The sequence below is a fragment of the Larimichthys crocea genome, chromosome VII (genome assembly GCF_000972845.2).
Source record: "Larimichthys crocea isolate SSNF chromosome VII, L_crocea_2.0, whole genome shotgun sequence".
Taxonomy (NCBI): Eukaryota; Metazoa; Chordata; class Actinopteri; family Sciaenidae; genus Larimichthys; species Larimichthys crocea.
The window spans coordinates 10739604-10762543 of record NC_040017.1 but is presented as its reverse complement, the minus strand read 5'-3'; the positions used below and the strand labels follow the sequence as shown (position 1 = coordinate 10762543).

General features: G+C 44.0%; 1 protein-coding gene across 1 annotated transcript; it reads left to right on the top strand.

Moving 5' to 3' along the window:
• Positions 1-585: 585 nt before the first annotated feature.
• Positions 586-21662, top strand: tiparp (TCDD-inducible poly(ADP-ribose) polymerase). Its single transcript, XM_019278975.2, has 7 exons — positions 586-934; positions 2120-3174; positions 12353-12542; positions 13028-13215; positions 16647-16946; positions 18580-18837; positions 20238-21662. Exons 2-7 carry the CDS (start codon positions 2147-2149, stop codon positions 20425-20427), a joined length of 2154 nt encoding a protein of 717 aa, XP_019134520.2. The 5' UTR covers positions 586-934; positions 2120-2146; the 3' UTR covers positions 20428-21662.
• Positions 21663-22940: the final 1278 nt, after the last annotated feature.

The following is a 22940-nucleotide window of genomic DNA, read 5'->3' as shown; positions in this document are numbered from 1 at the left end:
AGATGAAATCATTTATTGTGGGGCATTATAGGTTAATAACAGGGTTATTGTGTTCATGAGATGCCTAAAGCTAGTTCCAAAACGGAAAACCTGTAGCTGGCTTGGTCCAATGTAGTTGAGCTGGTTGTTTTGTGGTTCTTTGTGTGCAGTCTGTTTAATAGGAACGTACACAAAGCACTAAGGGTGAGTCAATAGGGGCATTTTCTTTGCCTAAGGCCTGCTAACAAGTTAATCTGACAAAATCTAAAAGTACATTTAACCATTATGATGTAATAATACTTGCGTACTTTGCTGACCTACATTTTTCTAAGGCAGGTGTCTTACTTCAAGTGGGGTATTTGCATGTTGAGTCATGACTACTTGACTTAATTTGAATTGGTCTTAGTGGTTGTGTGACGTATTGACATTTTTTGTTGTTGTCTTTAAGCCCTTTGCATGCAGTTTGCTTTTTATTACTTCCGGGGCCCAGCACAACGGCCCCTAAGGGTCCCCACACCCCCATGCAGCTTCTTCCGATCACCACCAGACGACTCTCTCTCTCTCTCTCCCTCCCTCCCTCTCGCTTTGAAGCTAAGCGCCGCCTCTGACCAGGTTACGGGGCGGGGACTAAAGCTGTGCAGAGCCGGGAGGCAGGCAGAGCGTCTCTCGCCACAGCTGTGCTCCGCTCTTTGTCGGGTCTTTCTCTGCTCTCTCTGCGTTTTTCTATCCGGCAGAAGGATACAAAGACAGCATGAAATAGAGACAGAGCATGAGAGCGGCGGGGGCAGCAAAGGGACACGAGAAAAACAAAACAAAATAACCGGACTATAGTCTAGTCCAGACACGGATACTATTATCTCCAGACTGGATACACAGCTCCGCCGATGTACGCACTGGATTTTACCCACCAAAGAGTGTCGAGACCGGGGACAGAGGGGCGGACTTTATCGCGCAGGTAGGATTTTATCACCTCTGCGTTTAAAGAGAGAGAGAGAGAGATAACAAGGAGGTGTCCGTCTTTTCTTAAACCTGGCTGTGGGAAAAGCTATAACAAGAGTCACCCTGTCCGTTTACTGCAGTGCCTCGGTGTGTTTTTTTTTCTTTCTTGGAGGGTTAAAAGATAAAAATAAAGAAAAACTCTCGTAAGAGCTCCGAGTGTGCTGGAGAAGTGTTTTTTTTTTAAACCAAGCTGTGAGGTTTAGGGTGAAATAAAACTGCGAGCTGCCTCATTTGTCTTTTGTCGCTGCTCCGCCGCAGTGCCTTGTGTGTGTGTGTGTGTGTGTGTGTGTGTGTGTGTGTGTGTGTCGACTGTAGCCTACGTGCAAACTTGCTCGGGCAGCGATGTGTAAGCGGCACGTAGTCGGCAGGGGCCGCGTATCGGACTCCCGTGATCAAAATATATCGTCCCGAGAGAGAGAGAGGTTTTTGTTAGAGTGATGATTTTATCGCTCCTGCTCGGAGACGCAGCTGTAATTGCGGGCATGACGTTAGTGAAGAGAGCATAAGACACCAGAATAAAAGCACACACACACACACACACACAAAAACGATTATGTATTCACTTTTTTTTTTTTTTTGTTCTTGTCTATGGTTAATCTGAGCCTGGTGACTCTGTGCTCAAGTTCCCCCACAGGCCTTACAGCAGGATTAGGTAATATTTTTCCGCTTCACTTACAGACTGCGAGGAGAGCCGTGAACCCTTTGCTCCTTTCCAACACGGGGGGAATCATCATCATCCAGTATATTATAACAGGATACTCCAAAGATATGATCTTATCGTATTAGTGCCTGGTGTCAGCAGGTTATTATGGTGGCATGTCGCTGTTAATATACTGCAGGGTCATTGCGGGGATCAGAGCCAGCATATAGTTGTCGGAGGGGTTAAACAGGTTTCGTTTCAGTACATGCTGTAGAGAGCGGAGGGTTTTTTTTCCTTCCCAGGAAAGGAAAGATGAGTTTTCACACTTATTATTTTACTGCATAATTGCTCGTTCGAGCCACATATTAATCATCGCCTCATGCGCCAGGATGACTTCACCTTGGAAACTAAGATTGTGAGATTTATAGGCACTAACTCTGGTGACTACCCCCTCTTTCTTTCTCTCTCTCTTTTCTCTTTCTCTCTCTCTCTCCCTCACAGGACTGTCGGGGTTTAGGCGAGGGGATCATGGATAAAACTTTGCACATTCTCCAGAAATCCACAGACGGTGTACCGACTGGGATCTCCCTGGATATGAGTTTAAACATGGACGAAGGGGAAGATTTCACGGAGCAGCAGATAGTGGGGCTCCCGGACAAGATACCTCTTGTGAAACCTTATTTCAAAAAGAAGCAGAGGAAATTAGATGCCAAATGCCTCCACCGAGCCCTGGAGGATCCTTTACTGACCACTTTACTGAGCACGGACACGCTTGTCTCCGGGGATGGGGTGTTTGTTCCCCGGAACCAACCGGGCAGGACACCGGGGAACCTGTGCGCGGCGGCCGTGGTGAAACAGAACTGCATGGGCCAAGTGTGTCTCAAAGACTCGGGAGCTGCTGATGATGCCACAGCTGGAGCTGGAGTACCGGGGTTGATGACCCGTGATGGTGATGTGGAAATAGCCGATACTACTGCGGAGCTGGAGGAGACGGAGCGGCGAGGGGAGCGACCCAAGATCACCGATCCAACCCCCGACAGCCGCTGCTTTCAGGCAAAACCTGGCCTCAGGGCGGCTGGGAGCACAGTGACAATAACGTCCCCCAGCAGGGATACACCTCCCATAGTTGTACCCAAGGCTTCTCACCAGGAGTCAGGCATCAAAAGCAATGACCTCTTAACCTCTGGGGCTAGAAACCTTCCAGTCAAAGACTGCAGCAGTGTCCAGGACCCCCATCCACTAATCCTGCAGCCCGACAAAAGAGTGCTATTTCAGGATAAAAGTGAGGAGGCCTCCCTGGATCTGGTTTTTGAACTGCTCACCCAGCTCCAGTATCACACACACCAGTCAGACTCAGTAGACATTTGTGTGGATTTCCTCCAAGGACAATGTGTTTATGGCAACGACTGTGCCCACCACCACACCGTCCTGCCATTCCACTGGCAGATCCGCAGAAGCAGCACTCAGACATGGCAGAGCATAGCGGACGACTCCCAGGAACACCTGGAGAGACTGTTCTGCAACCCGGACAATGAGCAAGTCAGGCTCAAGTTTCAGTAAGTATCCCTCTATAGTGTTTATTGCAACCTGCAGGCTGTGTTATCCTGTGCTGTGTGTACTGTATGTCCTCTGGTTGGATACAGGATCCTACTGTGGGGGGGGGGAAGCAGTAACAGAGTGTTTCTGTATTTCTGTTTTGGATCTGTGAATTTCACTTCAATCAATACAGAATAGGAACTGAAACCGTAATCCGTGCACTTGCGGGGGAGCATCGGTTTCCAGCATGTTTGTTTATTAGGGACAATCACACTTAAAATGTTATTTATGATGATCTCTAGCCGAAAAATGGCAGAACAGATTTATTATATCATTACAGTACCCACCCCTGTACAGTAAGTGCTGCTGAAAAGGTCACTGTGTGGTAAATTGATAGGTGTGTTGTTGCCATGTCACAAGTACCCATGAATTAACAAATATTTGACACTTGTGACATGGCAACAATGGTGCAGTAAGCTGATAGGCTGCTTTGTGAATGATAAGCACTTCTGGTTCGGTGTGTTGGAAACAGGAGCCCTCTGCCCGAGCTTCCTCTTTGGTTTCACCACCGGTGACAAACTGAAAGCTTTGACTCTACAGCTGTTCGGTACATGTGTGGTTGGTGGACTGCAGCCAAGTGAATGTGCTCATTTGAGCGTTACTTTAACACCTCTTAATGAAGTAAATGTGGCTTATTAATGCATGTGTGAAACTGTATTGGTTCTTTTAATCTCTCGTGTGTGTGTGTGTGTGTGTGTGTGTGTGTGTTTTGGCCTTCACGTGTCTTCTAGTTAATGTGTATCATATCAGCTATCGTGTGTAGACATGGCACTCCATCTCCCAGAGCTGATATTGGTTATCTATTTCCTGTATTTCCCTGCTCCCAAACTCACCCTGCGATTGGCTGGATGTCCGTCCAAACCAGACTTTACGGCACTCGCAGCAGAAAGCTGTGAACTTCCATGACCCTAAGTTGCCTTGTGCGGTCACTGACACAGACGCACTTGGCAGCTTTTCTCCTTCCCTCAGTCACAGACATACACACCACTGTGTACACACACACACACACACACACACTCACACTGCTTGGCACGCAGGCGCTCACACGAATGGGCTGCACGGAGGAGCTCAGTGGTTTGCAGTGCTCACACGCACGCCTCGTAGCAGACAGAGATAAACCTCTCTTTCACTCTCTCACACACCCACATAGATACACACACATGCAAGCACTTGGCAAGCCTCAGTGGGGTGACATAAAGGAGCATGCACTACAGTTTCCTGTGAAACTGTACCATATGCAGGAACATTCACACACTCGCACACAATGAGTGCGTATACATTGACTCCACTGACCTCAAAAAACAGCTTGCTTGTTGTTTATTCTGATTGTATTCTCGTTTACTATATTAATATATCCCTTCCATGGTAGTGTGACAAAATCCCCAAAATCACTCCCCCTTCAGCCTCAAATCCCGCAATAATCCCACTATCCTATTCCTCTGTAATGACAATTATTTCATAAATTATCTGTTAATTACATGTTCTCTTAAAGTCTTCTTTCTATTCTATTCTATTTCTTGTTTTATCTGTCCAACAGTCCAAACCCCCCAAAATATTCAGTTTCCTGTCACATATTTTAACGGAAATCAGCAAATTCACACACCCGAGAGGATGAAACAATGTTTAGCATCTTCGCATCAGACGATTTTCAATTTTTCTGTTGCTCCATTATTCAACTCACTGTTTCACCTCTAGTAACATTTGTAGGACATTGTCACGTCATATTTGCCTTTAAATAGATAGTCATTGTTTGGAGAAGGTGTGGACACGTCTGTAAAGCAATTAAAGTCGTAAAATGACACATTTTAACTATTTTATGTTCCCCCCCGAGTCCGATCGCATGATGTGTTAATGATATCAGCAAATTCAACCATGCTCTTAGTCACATTATGGTCGGTTAAGAAAGCAATCCATGCAACACAGTCAATGACACAGTCTTGTGCCGTGATAGCCCCCGAGCCATTCACCATGTCCACACCCCCGATCAACATCATCACGTCGTTCATGATTGACTCAGCCCTTTGAGCAACCATGTGTGTTTGTCTTTGTTTATGTCAGTTTGGACACACGCACACACCACCGTAGTTTGCGTGTGTCTACAAAGATTTGTATGTGTCCGTGTGTTTGACTTGTTGACTCATGTTTTCAACTGAAACTCTATGCAAAGTGCATATTCCTCCACAAACAGGATATACACCTGGTGGTGTCAACCCAAATTCTTCAGAGGCCTTTTGAGTGTGTTACGCTCTTATACAGTCAGACAGGACCATCTGGCTCACTTGACTGAAACTCCAGTAGAAACTAAACAAGACAGCAATGATTGTACCAGTATGCTTGACACATTTCTGTTTTCATTATGATGATTATTTTTCTTTTATATTAAACAAAATTTGTTTAGTTTGTAATATGCGCTAAATATTCTTGCACAACACAAATGTATGTGTTCATGGTTTCATTAGCACATAAGCTATCGGAGATATTTCTTTTGACTATAAATGTGATTTTTCATACGTCGAGCCTGACGTGCACAATCTCATCTGATAATTAGATTTTAAAGCCTCTTGACACCCTTTTAATTGTGTTACAGGCTTGATAATCCCTGAATCAGACTCCTTTTGGCTCAATTATACCATCTCAGACAATGTCAGACCATTTTAAATGCCACCTGTAAGGATGTAGCTGTGAAATCCATTTTCATTGTGGCTTTTCTTTATCATCGCCCTCCTTATAGCTTCTTCTCAAGGGTGTTTTTGTGAAGCACACTGTCAAGAATGCATATTCCAATTTTACCGTAACCCTGACCCTAAAAACAGGTTTGACTGTTTGAGAATGGTACAGTGAAAACATAACGTAAAACATTTAGCATGACGTGAAACATTATCATTCCCGAAACATGACTTATAGGGATTTTCTTTTGCATGTTAAGCCATCCTTCTACATAAAAAAAACCCAGGCTAATTCCTGGTTTTAAAAAGTGGTTTATTGTGTTGTTACCCTCTTCTTATCCAGGGTTTACTTACACACTGGATGTGGCTGACCTTCCTCTAGTGGATATGCTATTATTAAGTTGTTTGTTTCAGAGATATCTTGGGGACACTCAGTATTGGTTTTAGGACTCTATGAGCGAAGCAGCCTATCAGGTGATGTATGACGAGCATCAAAGTCAGCGAACTGTGCTCACGCTGGTTATTCAGAGCTCGGTTTAGTCATTTACTCGAAGCTTTGTGTTGCGCTGGGTGTGTGTGCGAGAGCCCTTTTTATACTTTTCTTTAGAGACGCAATCCAGCCTGTCTTTTCATGCACGCAAGTGCACACACACACTGGGCGAAGCCATCACCCTGGTTACCATAGCCAAATGATAACATCGTTAGTGATCTAAAGAGCAGCAGATGACTTAACAAGCTCTACTGTCGGTATGGCAACACAGGCCTGTTTTGCCTTCTGCCCTGAGTGTGTGTGTGTGTGTACGGAAGAGAGGGAGTGGACGGCATTTTTGTGTGCCTGTATCTGATTATGTCCTGTGCAGCCTATTGTAGTATGTATGTGAGTGTGTGTTCTGAGCTTAGCTGTTCCCGTGTGTGTGTGTGTGTGTGTGTGTGTGTGTGTGTGTGTGTGTGTGTGTGTGTGTGTCTGTATGATCCATAGCACAGGTTAATCCCATCCATATGATAAGCAGGAATGGAAGTCTGGCTTATCCGCCTTAGTCATGAACTCAGAAGTAAGGAGGAATGTTGCAGTCATCGCTTCTAAAAGTTATACTGTGATAATCTTCGGCTGTACAGTTGCTTGCTAACAGATTTATGCTGTGCTGATGTGTGTGCGTGCGCGAGAGAGGGAGAGAAAATCTGGAAAAAACCCCCATCTCTCCTCGGCTGATTTCTGACACATTACGTGACGTTTGTTATTTACAGGAAAACACAAATTCTGAACCAAACCTCCTATAATTAGGCCAGTTTCCTGTAATGCGTGCATAAGGAAGAACTTTAGGACCTGAAAAACAAATTGCTGAATTTTGTGTAACCACGACGAAGCACACATTTTTGTGTGTGTGTGTGTGAGAGAGAGTAAGAGACTCTTTTGTCGACCAGGTGATAAAAACCCTTGCTTGTCATTAACTGACATTAAGAGTCACCGGGTACCAAGGGCAGAGCGACCTGACACTAAGGTGTGTGTGTGTATGTGTGTGTGTGCGCCTGTGTGCGCGCATGTGTTTCTATCACAGTGTCATAAATCAAAGAAAAATAAGTATAGTTGTGTCTATGAGAGCTTGTTGAGCGTGTGGTGATTGTGTGGGTGTCAAGATAATCAGACCGAGTGCACCCTGTGTGTATGTGTGTGTGTGGATGTAACGTGTCAGACAGCCCATGCCATGAATCAGTGGGGCGAGGTCTGGGTCGCTCTGCCTCTTATTACTCAGAGTCTGCCTTTATCTTTTTTTCCCCCTCCTCTCCACCTCTTCCTCCTTTAGCTCTGCAGTGGGTTCCTCCTTCTGTCTTTCGTCCTCTTGCCCCTCTTTTACCCCCCGTTCTTTCTCTCTTTGTATCGTGTGCTTTTTCATCCCTCCGTTGTCCCCGGAGGGGCCTAAAGAGGTGTGAGAGATGTGAAAATGTGTGTATGTGTGTGCATTGCTTCCGCACTATACCGCAGTGTACTTGAAATGAGGTTTGAGCTTCCCCTTTATGTTTTCGGGTTGTCTGTCCAATTGTCCCAGTGTCTGAGAAAAAACCTTCATGGAATTTCTTCAAGAATTCCTTCGCTAATAACATTCACACAAATGTCTTATAGGATAAAACAGATCATTTCTGTCCAAAAGGTCAGTTTCACTGTGGAGCCATAAGGTTTTAACACTTTAAGGTCAGTTTCACTGTGGAGCCATAAGGTTTTAACACTTTTCTGGTTAATATTTCACACCATAAATCGGGAACAGGATGTGAGATTGTGACCATATTTCGCATTTGGCCCGATACTAAATGTTTTTAGAATTTGTAGCTTCTTTTGTAGCAACATCCGCATTTACAGCACTGTCCTACAACTGTACTACAACGTGGAAGAAACCTCAGGAAGAGCAATAGAGGAGGGATCCATGTCTCAGGACGGACAGATATTCAATATATGCAGCATGTACAGGATAGACCACAGCCATAACCATAACCCAGCACACCATCAGAAGATCTGCTTGGACACAGTGAACAATCTGAGTCTCCTCAGGAACAGTCTGATCTGTCCCTTCCTTCCTTTTTATTTTTTATTGATTTGGCCCCTGAGGTACTTGTATGAGTCCACACTCTTTACTCCCTCTCCCTGGATGACAACCAGTACAGAGGTCCTCCTGTTCCTCTGGAAGTCCAACATGACCTCATTGCTTTTGCTGATCTTCAGGTGGCTGACGTTGCACCATGTGACGAAGCTCTATCAGCCCTCTGTACTCTGTACAGACAACATCATGAGTCTGAACTGCAAGTTGACTGGTTAGCAGAGGCATCAACCATGAGGCAGTAATTCTAGTGTGTTATTTTTAATGTCAAACTCATTTATCTTTCCATTTTAGCCCTGTTTCTGTCACGCTTTGTACCTTGGGAAGAGTTTTAAAATTTCAAAGAGAGCTTCAAAGGACTGAGAAAGAGGACACCCTGAACTATGAGCTTAATGATCCGCTGTAGAGGAGGACGGAGACACACTCTAACAGGAATAATCCAGGACATGCAGACAGAGACAGAGTACATTTCTTCCTGTTCTCTCTTGTTGTGTGTGTGTGAGAGAGGTGACTTCATGTTATTTAGAAAGGCTAAAAAACTAAAAATCAAAATGAAGCAGATTTAAATAGATAACTGCAAATCGAATGACACAACACAGGGAAAAAACACTAACCAATGACATCAAGGTGTGTGTGTGTCTATGTATGTGTGTGTGTAGGGAGCCTTCGTCAGCAGATTTGGTTGACTGACTGACTTATCAAGGCGTGACTGGTTGAAGATCGCACATGTGTGCGTGAACTGTGAATGTGTGTGTGCACGAGTTTTTTTTGTTTTTTTTTTTAGCTTGTGACGCTCAATAGCATGACTGATGCTGGTATGTGGGTCCTTGTGTGTACAGCCGTGAGAAAGTTCGAAGTTGTGTATGTGTGTGTGTGAGTGCTAAAGGCGCGCACACACACACACACACACACAGAGTTGTGTGGAGGATTAACAGCCATTTTGACAGTGCAGGGAGTTTTCTTAACCGTTATTTATCCAGGGAAAGGTTTTGCTTTCCCTTCTAATTTTCCAGCAACACCCTGCTCTCACATTCAGCACTGATCCACACATTCACACCTGGGAGCTGCCCAGTACAAGAACAGAGCAGGTTTGGTGCATTTTCAGCACCACGTGTTTTTCTTAAGGGCCTTCTTTCACCTTTTAGCATGCAAACAACTCTCCCTCATGAGTAGCTGGAAGTATTTCTTGGAGAACTAAAATACACTGCTCTTCAGATTTGCATTTTCAGTTGATTTTTTTTTTGTGTGTGCGCGCACCTTCGCACAAACTCAGAGCAGCCCGACATTTCAAGCATGGTCTTGAAAGTGTTGACCTTGCCAGGGTGGGTGTGCCTCACGTCTCTCTCTTTTTTTTTTTTTTCAAACTTTTGATTGGCCTCCGCATTGAAAGCACAGAATCTCAGTGCACTTAATTTAACCGCTGGAATTTTATTTTTAGAACAGCGCAAGCTTGTCTGGGAGCGACGGAGGGAAAGGGACTGGGAAATCAGTGACTGACCTCTCTGGAGACCAGTCTTCGTCTGAGTGTGTGAGTGCGTAAGACAGACAGAGAGAGAGAGAGGCCGATGTAATCAGTGAAGTGGGGAGGCTGCCTGTAAATGCGTCAAAGCCAGCCTAGCTTCCTCATATGTGCGTGTGCACCATTTCTCTTGAGGTCAGAAAAGCATTTACAGAAGCTCCTGTCATCATAACATACTGTTGCAGGCAGGAACTGTTCTGTACTGAGAGACTGAGAAAGTAAAAGAGAGAGGGAGGGCCATGCAGGTGCATCCAGAGCTTCTTTCTTTCTCAGACAGAAAGTACAGAGAACAGAGATGCGTGGAAAGACATAGAGAAGCAGTGAATCAGGAAACAGAGCAGAGAGAGGACAGAACAAAGTGAGAAAAAAAATGAAGTTAAACAAAGTGAGTAGAAGAGAACGGACCAGAGGTGTAATAAAAAGATGTACTGTTTTCACAGTTAATTTGTTTCTGCTCACATCATCATTTCTCTTCTGTTTCTCTGTTCCATCTCTGCCCTTTAATATTCAAATTTAATTCTCTGTTTCTGTTTCTCTGTTTCACTTGTGTGAAACGGAAACATGTTTTTTTTTCTTTTTCTTCTAGTCACCTGAATACCCGCGTGCAGTTCAGAAAGACAGTAGCTTGTGGACATCTGTGTTATTCATCTTGTCTTACTGGTAATCTGGTGATCTGATAATCAGAGAGTCACTCCCGAGTTGCTGTTTTGTTTCTGCACGTGCTCAGTGAATGAATTCCTATTTCACTTCCTCTTCCAGAGTCATGACTCCATGACTTAGCAGAAACAGTCTGTAAATATAGCGTACATAATTAGTATTAGTGGACGTGTGGAGAAATGTTTTTTTTGGAAAATGACTCAGCAGGTCTTATTATCACCTTCCAGACCAGACCGAAACTGACTGTGTGTGTGTGTGTGTGTGTGTGTGTCTGTGTGTGCATGCCTGTAATTGCACTTACAGTAGATTAAATAACTGAACATGATATGAGTTGTTCGTTTCTCTGGGGCTGCTGAACTAATAACTGAACTAAGATCCACGCACTCCCTCTCAACTTATCTGTGTTTTAGATAGAAAAATCTAAAAGCTGTAATTATTGCACTTTATTTAGAACAAACCTGAGGCAGAACACAACCCCTGCTTTACACACACATTTCCAGACAGACACACTCACCGATGTCTAACCTTTGACATTAAATCCAATTAGTGTCCTGGAAAAAAATCAATGAGCCCATTAATGCTGGTGGGCTGTGTGCGTGTTTTCGTGTGTTTTGGAGAATGTCTTGCAAACTTTACATGTCTCTGTCTGTCCGTGTTGTGTATGTTGTGTTATAAGCATGTGTATGTGAGTGTGTGCCTGCCTCTCTGTCTGTCTGCCATCCATGGCATAGCGTGCCAGCGTATGATGCCCACATTTATGTGAGTGGTATGTCTGACCCAGAAAAGATTCGCCAGAGGCCTTATAGAGGACTAATGTAGAGAGACGGATGCACACACACACACACACACACACACACACACACACACACACACACACACACACACACACATAATGGGGTTTTAACCCACGCTTGTCGAGACAGAGAGGGGTCAAGGGAGGTTGTATGCACATAATAAGATTACGCGTTTGCACCATTTATTTATTCAATGCTACAAAATCATTGCGAATGACTTCTCCGTGAGGGGGCAGGGAATAAGACAAATGCCAGTATCACAACAATAAGAGTTAAATGATACCACTCTCATGTCTGTACGCCAAATCTGAAGCTACAACCAGCAGCTGGTTATCAGCTTAGCATTAACACTGTCCAGAGGTGACAAAATCCTCCCCCAAGAAACTCACTTATTAACAAATTATAATAACACAATACAAGCTAAGTTAAGTTAACCAGCTAAGGTAAGACACGGCTGGTGGGAGCTTCATGTTTAATTGAATTGCTACATAATGAAACAGCATATTCCTTGGAAGTCTCCCAAGTTTAAATCTTGGTCTGCTTTAGATTTGAAGAGCTGTTATTAAAATCAGATTCATCCGTGAATCATTATGGCGTTCATGTTTTCAGTGTCTACATAATGTTTCTATCCCCTGCATGTTTACATGTGACATGGAAGTCATGCCAGTTGATGTTGTCATCCTGTGTGAGTCACACCAAGTGAGCAATTAGAGGTTTGGTCGTTTTGCTCCAAGGCACTAGGGTTAAATTAAGATTTAATCAGCAACCACATGACCAGACATGTGTGGCTGTAACCATTCAACAACAAGGTCACCGTGCCACAGCCACGTTTTAGCTGACCATACGAATGTGTAATGTGTTTTTTACATGTTGACTGCCCTGGTTATTCATTTTGCAATGATTTTAACTTCCAGGGGTCGAGTGTTTTCTTTAGACTTTGGGGCGATGCAAGTGTGTGACCTGGAGTTTGACCGCGTCCGGCGACTGACCAGCCCTGCCAGTCCTCTACCCATTTCCACAACGAACCCAAACCCCACCCTCAGCTGTCACACAGTGTGGAAGTACTACTGCAGAGACAACTTTGGCTGGAGGGAATACTCCGAGGTGAGCCACTCAATGCATTTATGTGTGTGCGTGCGTGTGTGTGTTTGTTTGCATGCACGCTCTATGAACATGAGGCCAGACACATTAACTCTGCCCACACCAATCGATTGTCTAGCCACTGTGATGGGATCGATTCAGGCACACACACACACACACGCATGCATACACACACACACCTAAACACCCCTCACGGCATAGCTGCCCGCATCCAACTGCAATTTATTTCACCAAATCAGTACAAATTGACTTGTTTCTGTCCGTGTGACTTTGTCTCATGATGAGACTCGTTATCAGCTTGCCTTTTTTTTTTTTTGTTATCTGAACATTGCACCACACTTCACTGACATTTCCCTCTTCAAACACTCTCTTCCTCTTCCTCTAATGGATAAAAGTACAGTCAACAGCATAAAATGATAAACAACTACACAACTAATCTCTTCCCTTTCTTTTTCTTTTTTTTTCTTTCCATTTCTTCTCCTCCACAGCCGGTGGTGAAACTTATAGAGGAGGCGAGTTCGAGGGGTCTCAAGGAGGTTCGATTCATTACGCTCCAGAACCAGTATATCCTCAACATCAGGGAGGGCTTCCAGCAGAACGCGGTCTTTGGGTTCAGACGTCAAATCAAGAAGCGGCCAATGTTCATGTCCTCCGTGATGCTCACGCCCCACCTGCAGTAAGTAAAGAGATATCCCCTTGTTGAGGCCTTGTCTGGATGTTCCAGATCCAGAGTTGTTGTTGATCCAGCATTGTTTGCCAGTTGGTCTGCTATTTGTCAAGTACTGGATAGATTGCAGTGGAACATGACATTCATGTCCCCCTCATTAGCAATGCGAACACGCCAAACTAAAATGGTAAACCTAATACCTGCTATCACGCTGCCCTCGTTGCCACCACTGAGCTCGTCAGCATGCAGACGTCAAACTCTTGTTTTTGCAGTGTTGTCGATGTGGAAGCTGTTTGGAGGCAAAAAATGACTTCTGAGCAGTCTGTTATGAAGGATAACAAAACAAACCGATAAGCATTAGGGTTCAGAATTGCTGCTAATTAATAGTAAAACAAAGTGTCAGGAACAGTCAGTCCTCAGTCGAGAGGTAGAGGGCATTCACTTGATTGATAGTCTCTCTTTGTCTCTATCTTTCGCCACCCCCCGACTCTGGTTCCCATTGTACTCTCTGGCAGAGCCTCTCAGATCTCAACCTTGTTAGAGAACATTTTGTATTTTGGATATGAAGCCACGTCAACTATTAGAGCAAAGTTCTCGATTTTACATAAAGTGCCTTGCAACACGTGCACAGTAACACACACACACTGTCTCCCTGTGGCTCTCTGTGTTCTGTGAGTGTCCTGAGTGCCTGTTTGGAGACTGGCAGGCACACAGAGGTCGGTACACAATGCTAATGTCGCAGTCAGGGCTGAATACTCAAAAGCCTCAGAACACCACATTCACCTTTAATCCATTTCAGTACTGTTGCACATTGGCAGCCTGAGCTGAACTCGAAACCCATATTAACAAAAGATTTTTGGCAAATCAAGCAGAGTCACCGAGACACAGGAGCCGTCCTTTGCACTGGGGCCTGACCCAGACAGAAGGGAAATAAGATAATGATACAAATGAGAACAGATGAGACAGAGGATATGATGCACAAAAAATCTTCAAGAAATATCCACTGAAGTAGATTAGTTTCCAATCTTGTTTTTCTCCTAACTAGTGAGACAAATCTGTGAACAAGATGAGATCTGTTTACTTTTTTCTAGAGGATCTAAGCTGATTTTTGGAATTTCCATCTTTCAGCTGCCTTTTTTTTTTTTTTAAACAGCAGTGAAGTGATCTGCCCGGCAACACTCGCCTCAGTTATATTCCTGAAACAAGTGATACCAGATTGGAAACAAGTGGAGTCATCTCACCCCATTTGCAGAACGTTTCACTTCCTTTGCCGAGCAGGCTGCTGCCGCGGCGTCCTGCCAGTGTCCCACACAGAGCGAACGCTAGCACGAGCTGTTCCTACGCAGGGGCTTGACTGTCAAGAGAGGACAAAATGGAGAGCAGGAGATGGAGGACAGAGAAGGAAAATTAGACGGAGGAAGGGGGAGACGGAGAAAGAGACAGCGAGTCAGAGAGAGCGAGATAGAGAGCACAGTGAGAGGAAGTGAGAGAGGTCTAAATGGTTTCCAGACTGGGTGCACAGCAGAGTAGAGCTGTTGAGTGAAGGAGTGTGAAATGTGACTGTGGGGAGCTGGAATTTGGATTGAGGGATTTGTTCCTGGGACTTTTTCATCCGTTTGTTGTGTGCATGCTTCAATTAAATCCCTTCTGGGGAAAAAAACATGATCACACAGTCACATTATGAGGAGAAAAAGCAGGCAAACTATTAAAATCTTAGCACTAGCACTTTAGTTTTTGTTAAATTGAGTCTATACAGTGTCCTCCAATGAATAAATGTGTGTGTGTATCAGGAACAATCTGTGCTAGGCTTAGAGGTAGAGGTCATTAGCCTGATTGGCACTCTCCCTTTCTCTCTCCTTCTTGCCCGCTCTCTCTCTCAGATGATGTTATTTTCAGCACTCTCCTCCCTCCCTTGTTATCTGTCCCAATCTCTCTCCTTTTCACTCTTTCTCTCCTTAACTCCATCACTCCTCTTGTTATCTGTCCCTTTTCATTTCACACTTGTTTTCTGCAGCAGGCTGTCTGTGATCTCTTCAAAGCACCCAGGGAATAGGGACATCGATTGCGGGGGGAGATCAAGACCGGAGAGACGAGATAAGAGAGCGAGAGAATAGAAACGAGGAGAGAAAAAAAAAACAGCGTTGCACTGATTTTGAGTCACACTGATCACAGCAACTTGACAACACACACATGAACACTCTCTTATGGCTGATAGGACAGCAACAGCATTTACACTTACAGAGTGATAACTTGACAGCCAAACAACTGCTATTGACTCAAATGCCAGACACAATAGTTTTTTTGTCACTTTCGTGACAGCTTCGCAATCGGCGCTTTTATTCTCCCCGCTCTCTTGTTCTCGTCCCGTCTCTCCCTTGCTCTGCTTCCCTGTTGTCTTGTTTAGTGTCTGGGTTTCATTTTCTCCCTGATGCTTTGTTTGGTCGATGACGGCTGATGGCTGCCGTAGAGCTGCTCCACTCCTCAGCGGAGTGATGTCATTGTTGACACTTTGGAGAATATGATTTTGGTAGACGCGTCAGCTCATCACGGCAGTTTTGTTTTAGGATGCAGCTTTGAGTGGAAACACATGGGAAAGATGTAGGAAGTTCTAGAGATAGGTAGCACGCTGTGTATGGCGATGTACAGCTGTGGTTCACATTATTATTATTATTATTATGAAGCTCCTCCTAATCTCATCATTACTGATCCTGCATTAGTTGTCCTGTCTGTTGAGCCTCTGGTCTAAGCCATGAGTTGGCTGATGCATGGATATTTATGCATGCTGTACTAGACATGAAGACCCATGAGAGAGAGAGATAGCTCATTTATTAGATTGCATGTGGTTACAGTTGTCATTTAATATTCATCTTTTGGGGAATTAGGGGAACTTAAGATACATTCTGACCTAAGATATTACAATAGAATAATAAATGTTCATGTAAAGCGATTAATCACAAATTAAATCCAACTTTTCTTCAAAAGTTCACTGGAAAGAAATAACTAGAGAAAATAAAAACAAACAGCTGTTGAGCACTGAACTTCTAGACTCCAGTTTACGCTAGCGAGGAATAAATCAAGTTACTTAGGAAAGTAAGTAAGTTAGGAAGTGTGCATGACACTTCCAATTAATTAAGACATCCAGACAATTGTCTGTCTCCATTTTCCCTTTCATTAGCACAACATTAACTAGCTCTTTCCTGGAACCTTCCTTTGAATTTACAGTTACAACTCATTTCCTGACGAGGAAATTAAGGGAAACTATGGGACCCATAAAATAAAGCGTTACCACATTTAGGTAAAGAAACACAAATTCAGCTGTAAGAACAGGTTATGGTTGTGTAGATATACTTTTATATATGTGTGTGCTTTGTGAGTGCATATGTCTGTATGAATTTTTCAACTCTTTGTAAAATGTACTATTTGTTTCTTCTTCTCTCTAGGACTTTGAGCGGCCTCTCTTCATCTCCCCTCCCCTGTTCCTCCTCTTCCTCTTCCCCATCCATGGATCTCTCCACGTCGCATCCCCTCTCGCCGACGACTACCAACCCACCCAGCCTTTTTCCGGAAACATGGCTGCCAATGACGATGAGCCAAGACTTCCTGCAGGTGCCAGTCTCGCGTGAAGACCGGAGCTACCGGACAGTGTACAGCCTTTTCCACAAGACAGTGTCGGAGACCAAGTTCAGGATCATCAAGATCCAGCGTGTGCAGAACCCCTTCCTCTGGGAGAAGTACAAGAGGTGAGTCAAGGAGTGGAAGCATTTTATTTAAGATTTCTTGTAAAGCACTTCCTTGTTGCTGGAGGTATCATGTCTCAGTCTAACTACAAAACCCTGAATCATTTCCAATAATGGTAACCCAGTACCCACGACACTGTTTAAAAAAGAAGAAACATTTGTGTCAAGGTCAGAAAGTTTACTCTTGACAGGTTCAAGTGTCTTTTGAAAGTGTTTTTTCAGATGCTCTGTGCTGCAGCTGTGTGTGTATGACTTTGTTGTTTTATATAACTTAACTCTGCTGAGTTGCTGAAATGATCACCAGCTAAACAAAGTCACAAGAATGGTATAATTTTAAGTGGCGTATTTAGTTTGGTAATTTGCCTTCACAGTCAAGAGATTTGGCCATACTTGGAGTCATAAGAGTATTTAGGTTATAAGCACATAAATAAGTCTTTCATATCTCTGTTTATAAAACATTATGAACCCAAAGCGATGCTTAAGTTGTACCAAAATATTAGTGCAATGTGGTTTCTGTCGCCTGAAGATATCTGGTTCCTCTTTTTGCACATTTTGCTGTTGGGGCGCAAAATGCATCAACCTTTTTTTTTATCTACATTTCTGTTCCTGAACTTAAGATGTCAGAAGACAGCTGCATATTTACGTGCAGACAGAAACGCGAACAAGAACATTTCTTAACAACAAACACAGGGTAGTGAGAAACAACGTGAGATGAGGAGGGGAAAAAAACAAGAAAATAGGCCAAATGGGACCAGCTGTGTGGGACTTGGTGAGAACGAGTCAGCAGTGGTGTGTGAACACAGAGGATGAAGGTGTGTTTGGTGATGAGGATGTTTCTTTTCACGAACACACTGGGCTAACCGCTGTGGTTTGAGCAAGGCAGGTCCTATCAGCTGTGACAGTTAAACTCCCCCACTCTGACTCGTACCGCACGGTTTCACAATGACTGACAGTGTGTGTTTCTGTAAAGTGATGCCCCTCTGAATGTCAGTTGATTTCCTCTTCCCACACTCGGGTTGTGGGAGGGAAACCACAACGGCTTGTTTGCATGTCAAGCATCAAGTTGAGCGTCTTAAGACTTTTGATAAAATTGTATGGTAGGAAGCACAAAAGTATTTGTTGTGTGTGTGTGTGTGCGTGTGCGTGTGTGTGTGTGCGTGTGTGTGTGTGCGTGTGTGTGTGCTCATGCTTGGATGCGTGCAGTGAGTGTCAGGTCTGTCAGGTCACAAGCTGCCGGGTCATAAGAGTTCATGGCTAGGTCACAGCCTTTCTGTCTCTGAGGCGCTTTCGCCTCTACATGCCTGATTGATCCGCTCAGTCCATCAAACAGGCTGTGTGTGTGTGTGTGTGTGTGTGTGTGTGTGTGTGTGTGTGTGTGTGTGTGCGTGTGCGCGTGCATATGTGTTGCTCAAGAAAACGGATTAAGCCTGATGTTCTTACCCGGTTTTAGAGCAAACAAGGCTGTGATCACAACTTTTGAGTGAAAATAGACTACTCCAAGCTTTTTACTAATTCATCACCTGAGATATAAGCCATGTTTGTGCACATCAGCCTGTTCACATAAACAATGAAGAGTTATTGCTTGTTTATCAGAGAATGAAATCCCTGAACACTCTTCCTCTCTCTGCTCCAACAGGAAGAAGGAGTACATGTCACGGCGTATGTCAGAGATGGACCGGCTGCTGAGCGAGCGCCACCTCTTTCACGGGACCTCGGCCGACGTGGTGGAGGGCATCTGCAAGCACAACTTTGACCCACGAGTCTGTGGCAAACACGCCACCATGTTTGGCCAGGGCTCCTACTTTGCCCGCAAGGCCGTCTACTCCCACAACTTCTCCAAGCGCTCGCCCAAAGGAGTCCACTGCATGTTCCTGGCCAAAGTCCTCACTGGCAGGTGTGTGTGGGCGCTGTAGTTAACAAGCTGATAGTGGGAATATTTTTCGTGTCTTTGATTACGGATGGGATCTCTCTCTACTTGCTTGCAACTTCATCACTGTGAAAGCTTTTTTTTTAGGGATATGTAATGTTGATATATATTGTAATATAGAACATTTATATGCTGAATTGAATTGAGAAACCATACGGGAATGTCTAGTTCTGACTAATGTGGTACTTCATCAGAGAGATGCAAAATTGGAAAGCAGTCCAGCCCAATGATTTAAACTGTGCCAGCAATAACCCACAGTCAGAAATTTTTACTTTGCCATCCCCTCTTGATTTATTTACTCATGACATAAGCTGTTTAATTCTTTTTATCAGTCTGTATATCGTAACAAAGACATCATGCTTTGGTTTGATGTGTTAGCTTAGAGCAACATTGTTTGATAAATGCTGAATTGAGGCTTTATGTATGCAGTTTTAATTAGAGTTACATGCTCACTTCCCTAAACGGGCTGTTTGTTGTGTTTGCATGTTCCCTTGAGCACATACCTCTGCTATGCGGCGTCTCTTTCTGACCCAATCGCCCTCTCGCTCTTTCAAATCAAACACATGTGCGTTCATTTGAATCATGGGAATCACCGAGTTCTTTTCCATAAACCATCGTTCAGTCATGTCGTGTATCATGCTACTCCCATTCCTTAAAAATGGCAAGTCAAATCCAGAGCCACACATGTAAAACAGCTGATTTGGCTGAACCCATCATACATCACCAACTTTGTTATGCTGTGGCAGACAGTCTGTGGTGTGCCCAGAGGATGGTGCAGTGGTTTGGACTTTGGAAACACACCACACATAAACCCCCCCCCTCCTCATCCCCGCTAAACATCAAACCTGTGTTCAATCTGTTCCACGGCACAGACTGAGACATTGCTTCCAGACCTGTGCAGGGATATAGACCAATAAAGAAACTATCTGTACAGTGTGGTTAACTCTCCTGTCTGAAACCATATCTGGCACACAGACTCTACCCACTGCCTTTGTCTGTGGTTGAGAATGTTCTTATTTTAATATGTTTTATTTATGACCCCCGTGGACGTGGAACAAAGATTGATGGATTACAGGTCTTTAGGCTTGACATGAATTTTTAAGAGAGGAAAAACAAACTGGTTAGAATGCGGTGGCTCATTTCATATACATACAGTAAATTGATTTGATGCACTTACAGCATATGCTTATATTATTTAAGGTGCCTTTAAAAGACACAAAGGAGCAGCAGCAGCAGCATGCTTGTAATCATTAAATTTAGAAGAGTGTTCTTTTAGATGCTGAATTATCCTTCTGTAACTCCAGACTGCATTTTCCACTGTCCCGACCACATTACTAACCTCGTCTCTGTCCTCTTTGTTTGCACAGGTTTACCGTTGGAAATCCCTCCATGCGGCGACCTCCACCCATCAACCCCCGCGACCCCTCCAGTGACCTTTTTGACTCCTGTGTGGACAACTGGGTGGACCCCCAGATCTATGTCATCTTCAACGATGACCAAAGCTACCCCTACTTTATCATTCACTACGAGGAGGTACCGAGCACTGTCGCTGTCTAACGTCCCTGGATCAGACCTGGAGCTGTCTGTATTTGCACATACTTACTCATAGTTTGTTTTAGTCTGTCGAGGTGCAAGATGGGTGTGGTTTTCCGTTTAAGATGAAAAGGAACAGAAATTTAGATGGCTGTTGCAACTCTATTGGAATGAGACTAAACTTCACCCATCTGCTGTGCCGAACAGATTAAAACAGTCTAAGACAGATTGGCAAATACTCAACGATTTAGGTCTGCTGTCAACTGGATCCAACCAGACTGGACTGCAGACTGGTCCAGACCGGAGTAAACTGGACAAAACTGGACTAGCAAAGGACGGCACCTGTTTCATCCAGTGTTCAGAAGTGGATGACAACTGACAACAGCTGCAACCACAACAGACTTGACTGGACTCGTAACATCACGCTTTGTTATCTAGTATAAACTGGAGCTTTTTGTGGTGATCATGGGACACAAGAGGATTTTATCTACCTTATTGATCTGGAGTGGATGCAGGAAAAAAAAAACCTAGTCCTCTTATCATTTTGACTTAGTCGTATGGCTGTATATGAACTCAGTTCCACATCAGGACAAATGCTTTAGTAGACAGAGTCCTGCCAGTACTGTGAATGACCAACTGGCCGTATTATTCAGAGGAAGCAGCAACCAACCAATCGAACGCTTCCATAGAGAAACCATGGTGATGCTGACCCCTGTCATTCTCTTACAAAAATCATAGTGAGTGTTTACCCAGCCTCTGGCCCATACATTTGTTTGTTTTTTCCAAGTCTATGTGCTGCGTGTTTGAATCTTTTAATTTAGTGGACATGAATCTTGTGGCCTCTTCAAACAGACAATGGACATGAGTTTCAGTGGGACTTTTACAAATGGACATCCACGTTATTGTGAACCTCCAGGCAGAGGTTTCACATGAAGCTAGTGCTGTTCCCGGGTTGGCGTTTTTTTTGCCTTTGCGCCCACCGCCTTGGTTCCTCGCGGGGGCTACAAGAGTGTACGGTTTCCCGCTGAGACTGTGCTGCAGCGGCGGCGCTGTAGCATTTTTGTCAACACATCCCCTGAAACTCATCTCTCTTGGACCGCTCTCTCGCTCAGAGACAGTAGACACGTTTTATTGAGACAAACTGTACAGACGTTCTCTTTGTTTATATTTGAACTGTGTGCCTTTTGTTCATAAAAATTTTATTTATGTTAGTTTAATGTAACATTGATTAAATAAAGAATCTAAAAGAAAAAAACGACTATTTTGCGAACTTGTGCTTTATTCAGATCAGGTGAACCTCCTCCAACCTCCTTCCTAAACATTCATAGCATTAGACTAATGAATACTCTCTAAAGGCTCTTGAAGTGTGATCAGTGTTTTATTGGTTCACAGCAAAATAAGAGCATATTGTAAAGGTCGTTCATCAGAAAATCATTTAGAGAAAAGCTGCTATTGTAATCCCAGTTGTGTATCTAAACACAAAATGTTTCTGAAGAGAATTAAAGCAACAGTTTAACATTTTTGGGAATTTATTTGCTTTCTTTCCAAGATATAAGTTATATGATAAAAATGATACCACTGTGGTAAACATGGAGATAGAGGCAATAGACAGTTAGCTTGGCTAGTAGTTGTATAAAGCCTGGAAATGGGGACGCAGCTATCTAGTTCCACCTACGTATTTACTGCAAACACCTGAGTGTGATATCAAACTTCTCATCTAACTCTTGGAAAGCAAGCAAACAAGTGTATTCACTGAAATGTCAAACAATCGACAATACATCATGCAGCGAGCGAGAGGCGCTGAGCTCTACTTAGTGTAACTGTCAGCCATATGTTTTTGTCGGCTTCTCCGCTGGTCTCAATAAGAGTTACGTGATATTTCACAGTCAGTGGTTTTGGGGAAAGTTTTGTTCATCTGATTATTTGTTCTTGTCTTGGTCCAGTGGTATTAAAATCAGAAAGGAATTCTCCCATGCTCAGCCTTCCCTCTGTCTGCCACCTCCCCGGGCTTTCCTCCTCCCCCGTCCCCAGCAGTGTATTATCTGAGCGCCATGTCTAATGCAGTCCAGAGGGAGGCTGGCGGAGGTAGCTGTCTATCCCAGCCCAGAGACGGCTCACATGGGACACAGGCAAGGCCCGAACTCCACCCCTCCCCCTCCTCCTCCTCCTCCTCTGCAGCTCATTCACTTCTCAGGAAAAAACTTCTCCCTGCTGTCGTATCGTTCACCTCATCTCATATCTTTGTATGCCTAATCATTTTATCTAACCTTCCTTTCTCTCGATCTGGTTTGTTCTCGTTGCAGGTTTCTAGAGCATAGTGAGGTCATGCCCTCAGTATTTATTTGTTTTGTTCTTGTTTTGTTCTTTTTTCGTTGAATTTGGGCGTTATTGGAATAGCTCATTTTGAAGAGAGTTAGACAAAATTATAGCATTTTTATATCTGTCAGTTACAAATGAAGCTGCCGGTTAGTTTAGATTAGCACAAAGACTGGAAACAGGTGGAAACATATGGCCTCTCTCTGTCCAAAGGTAACAAA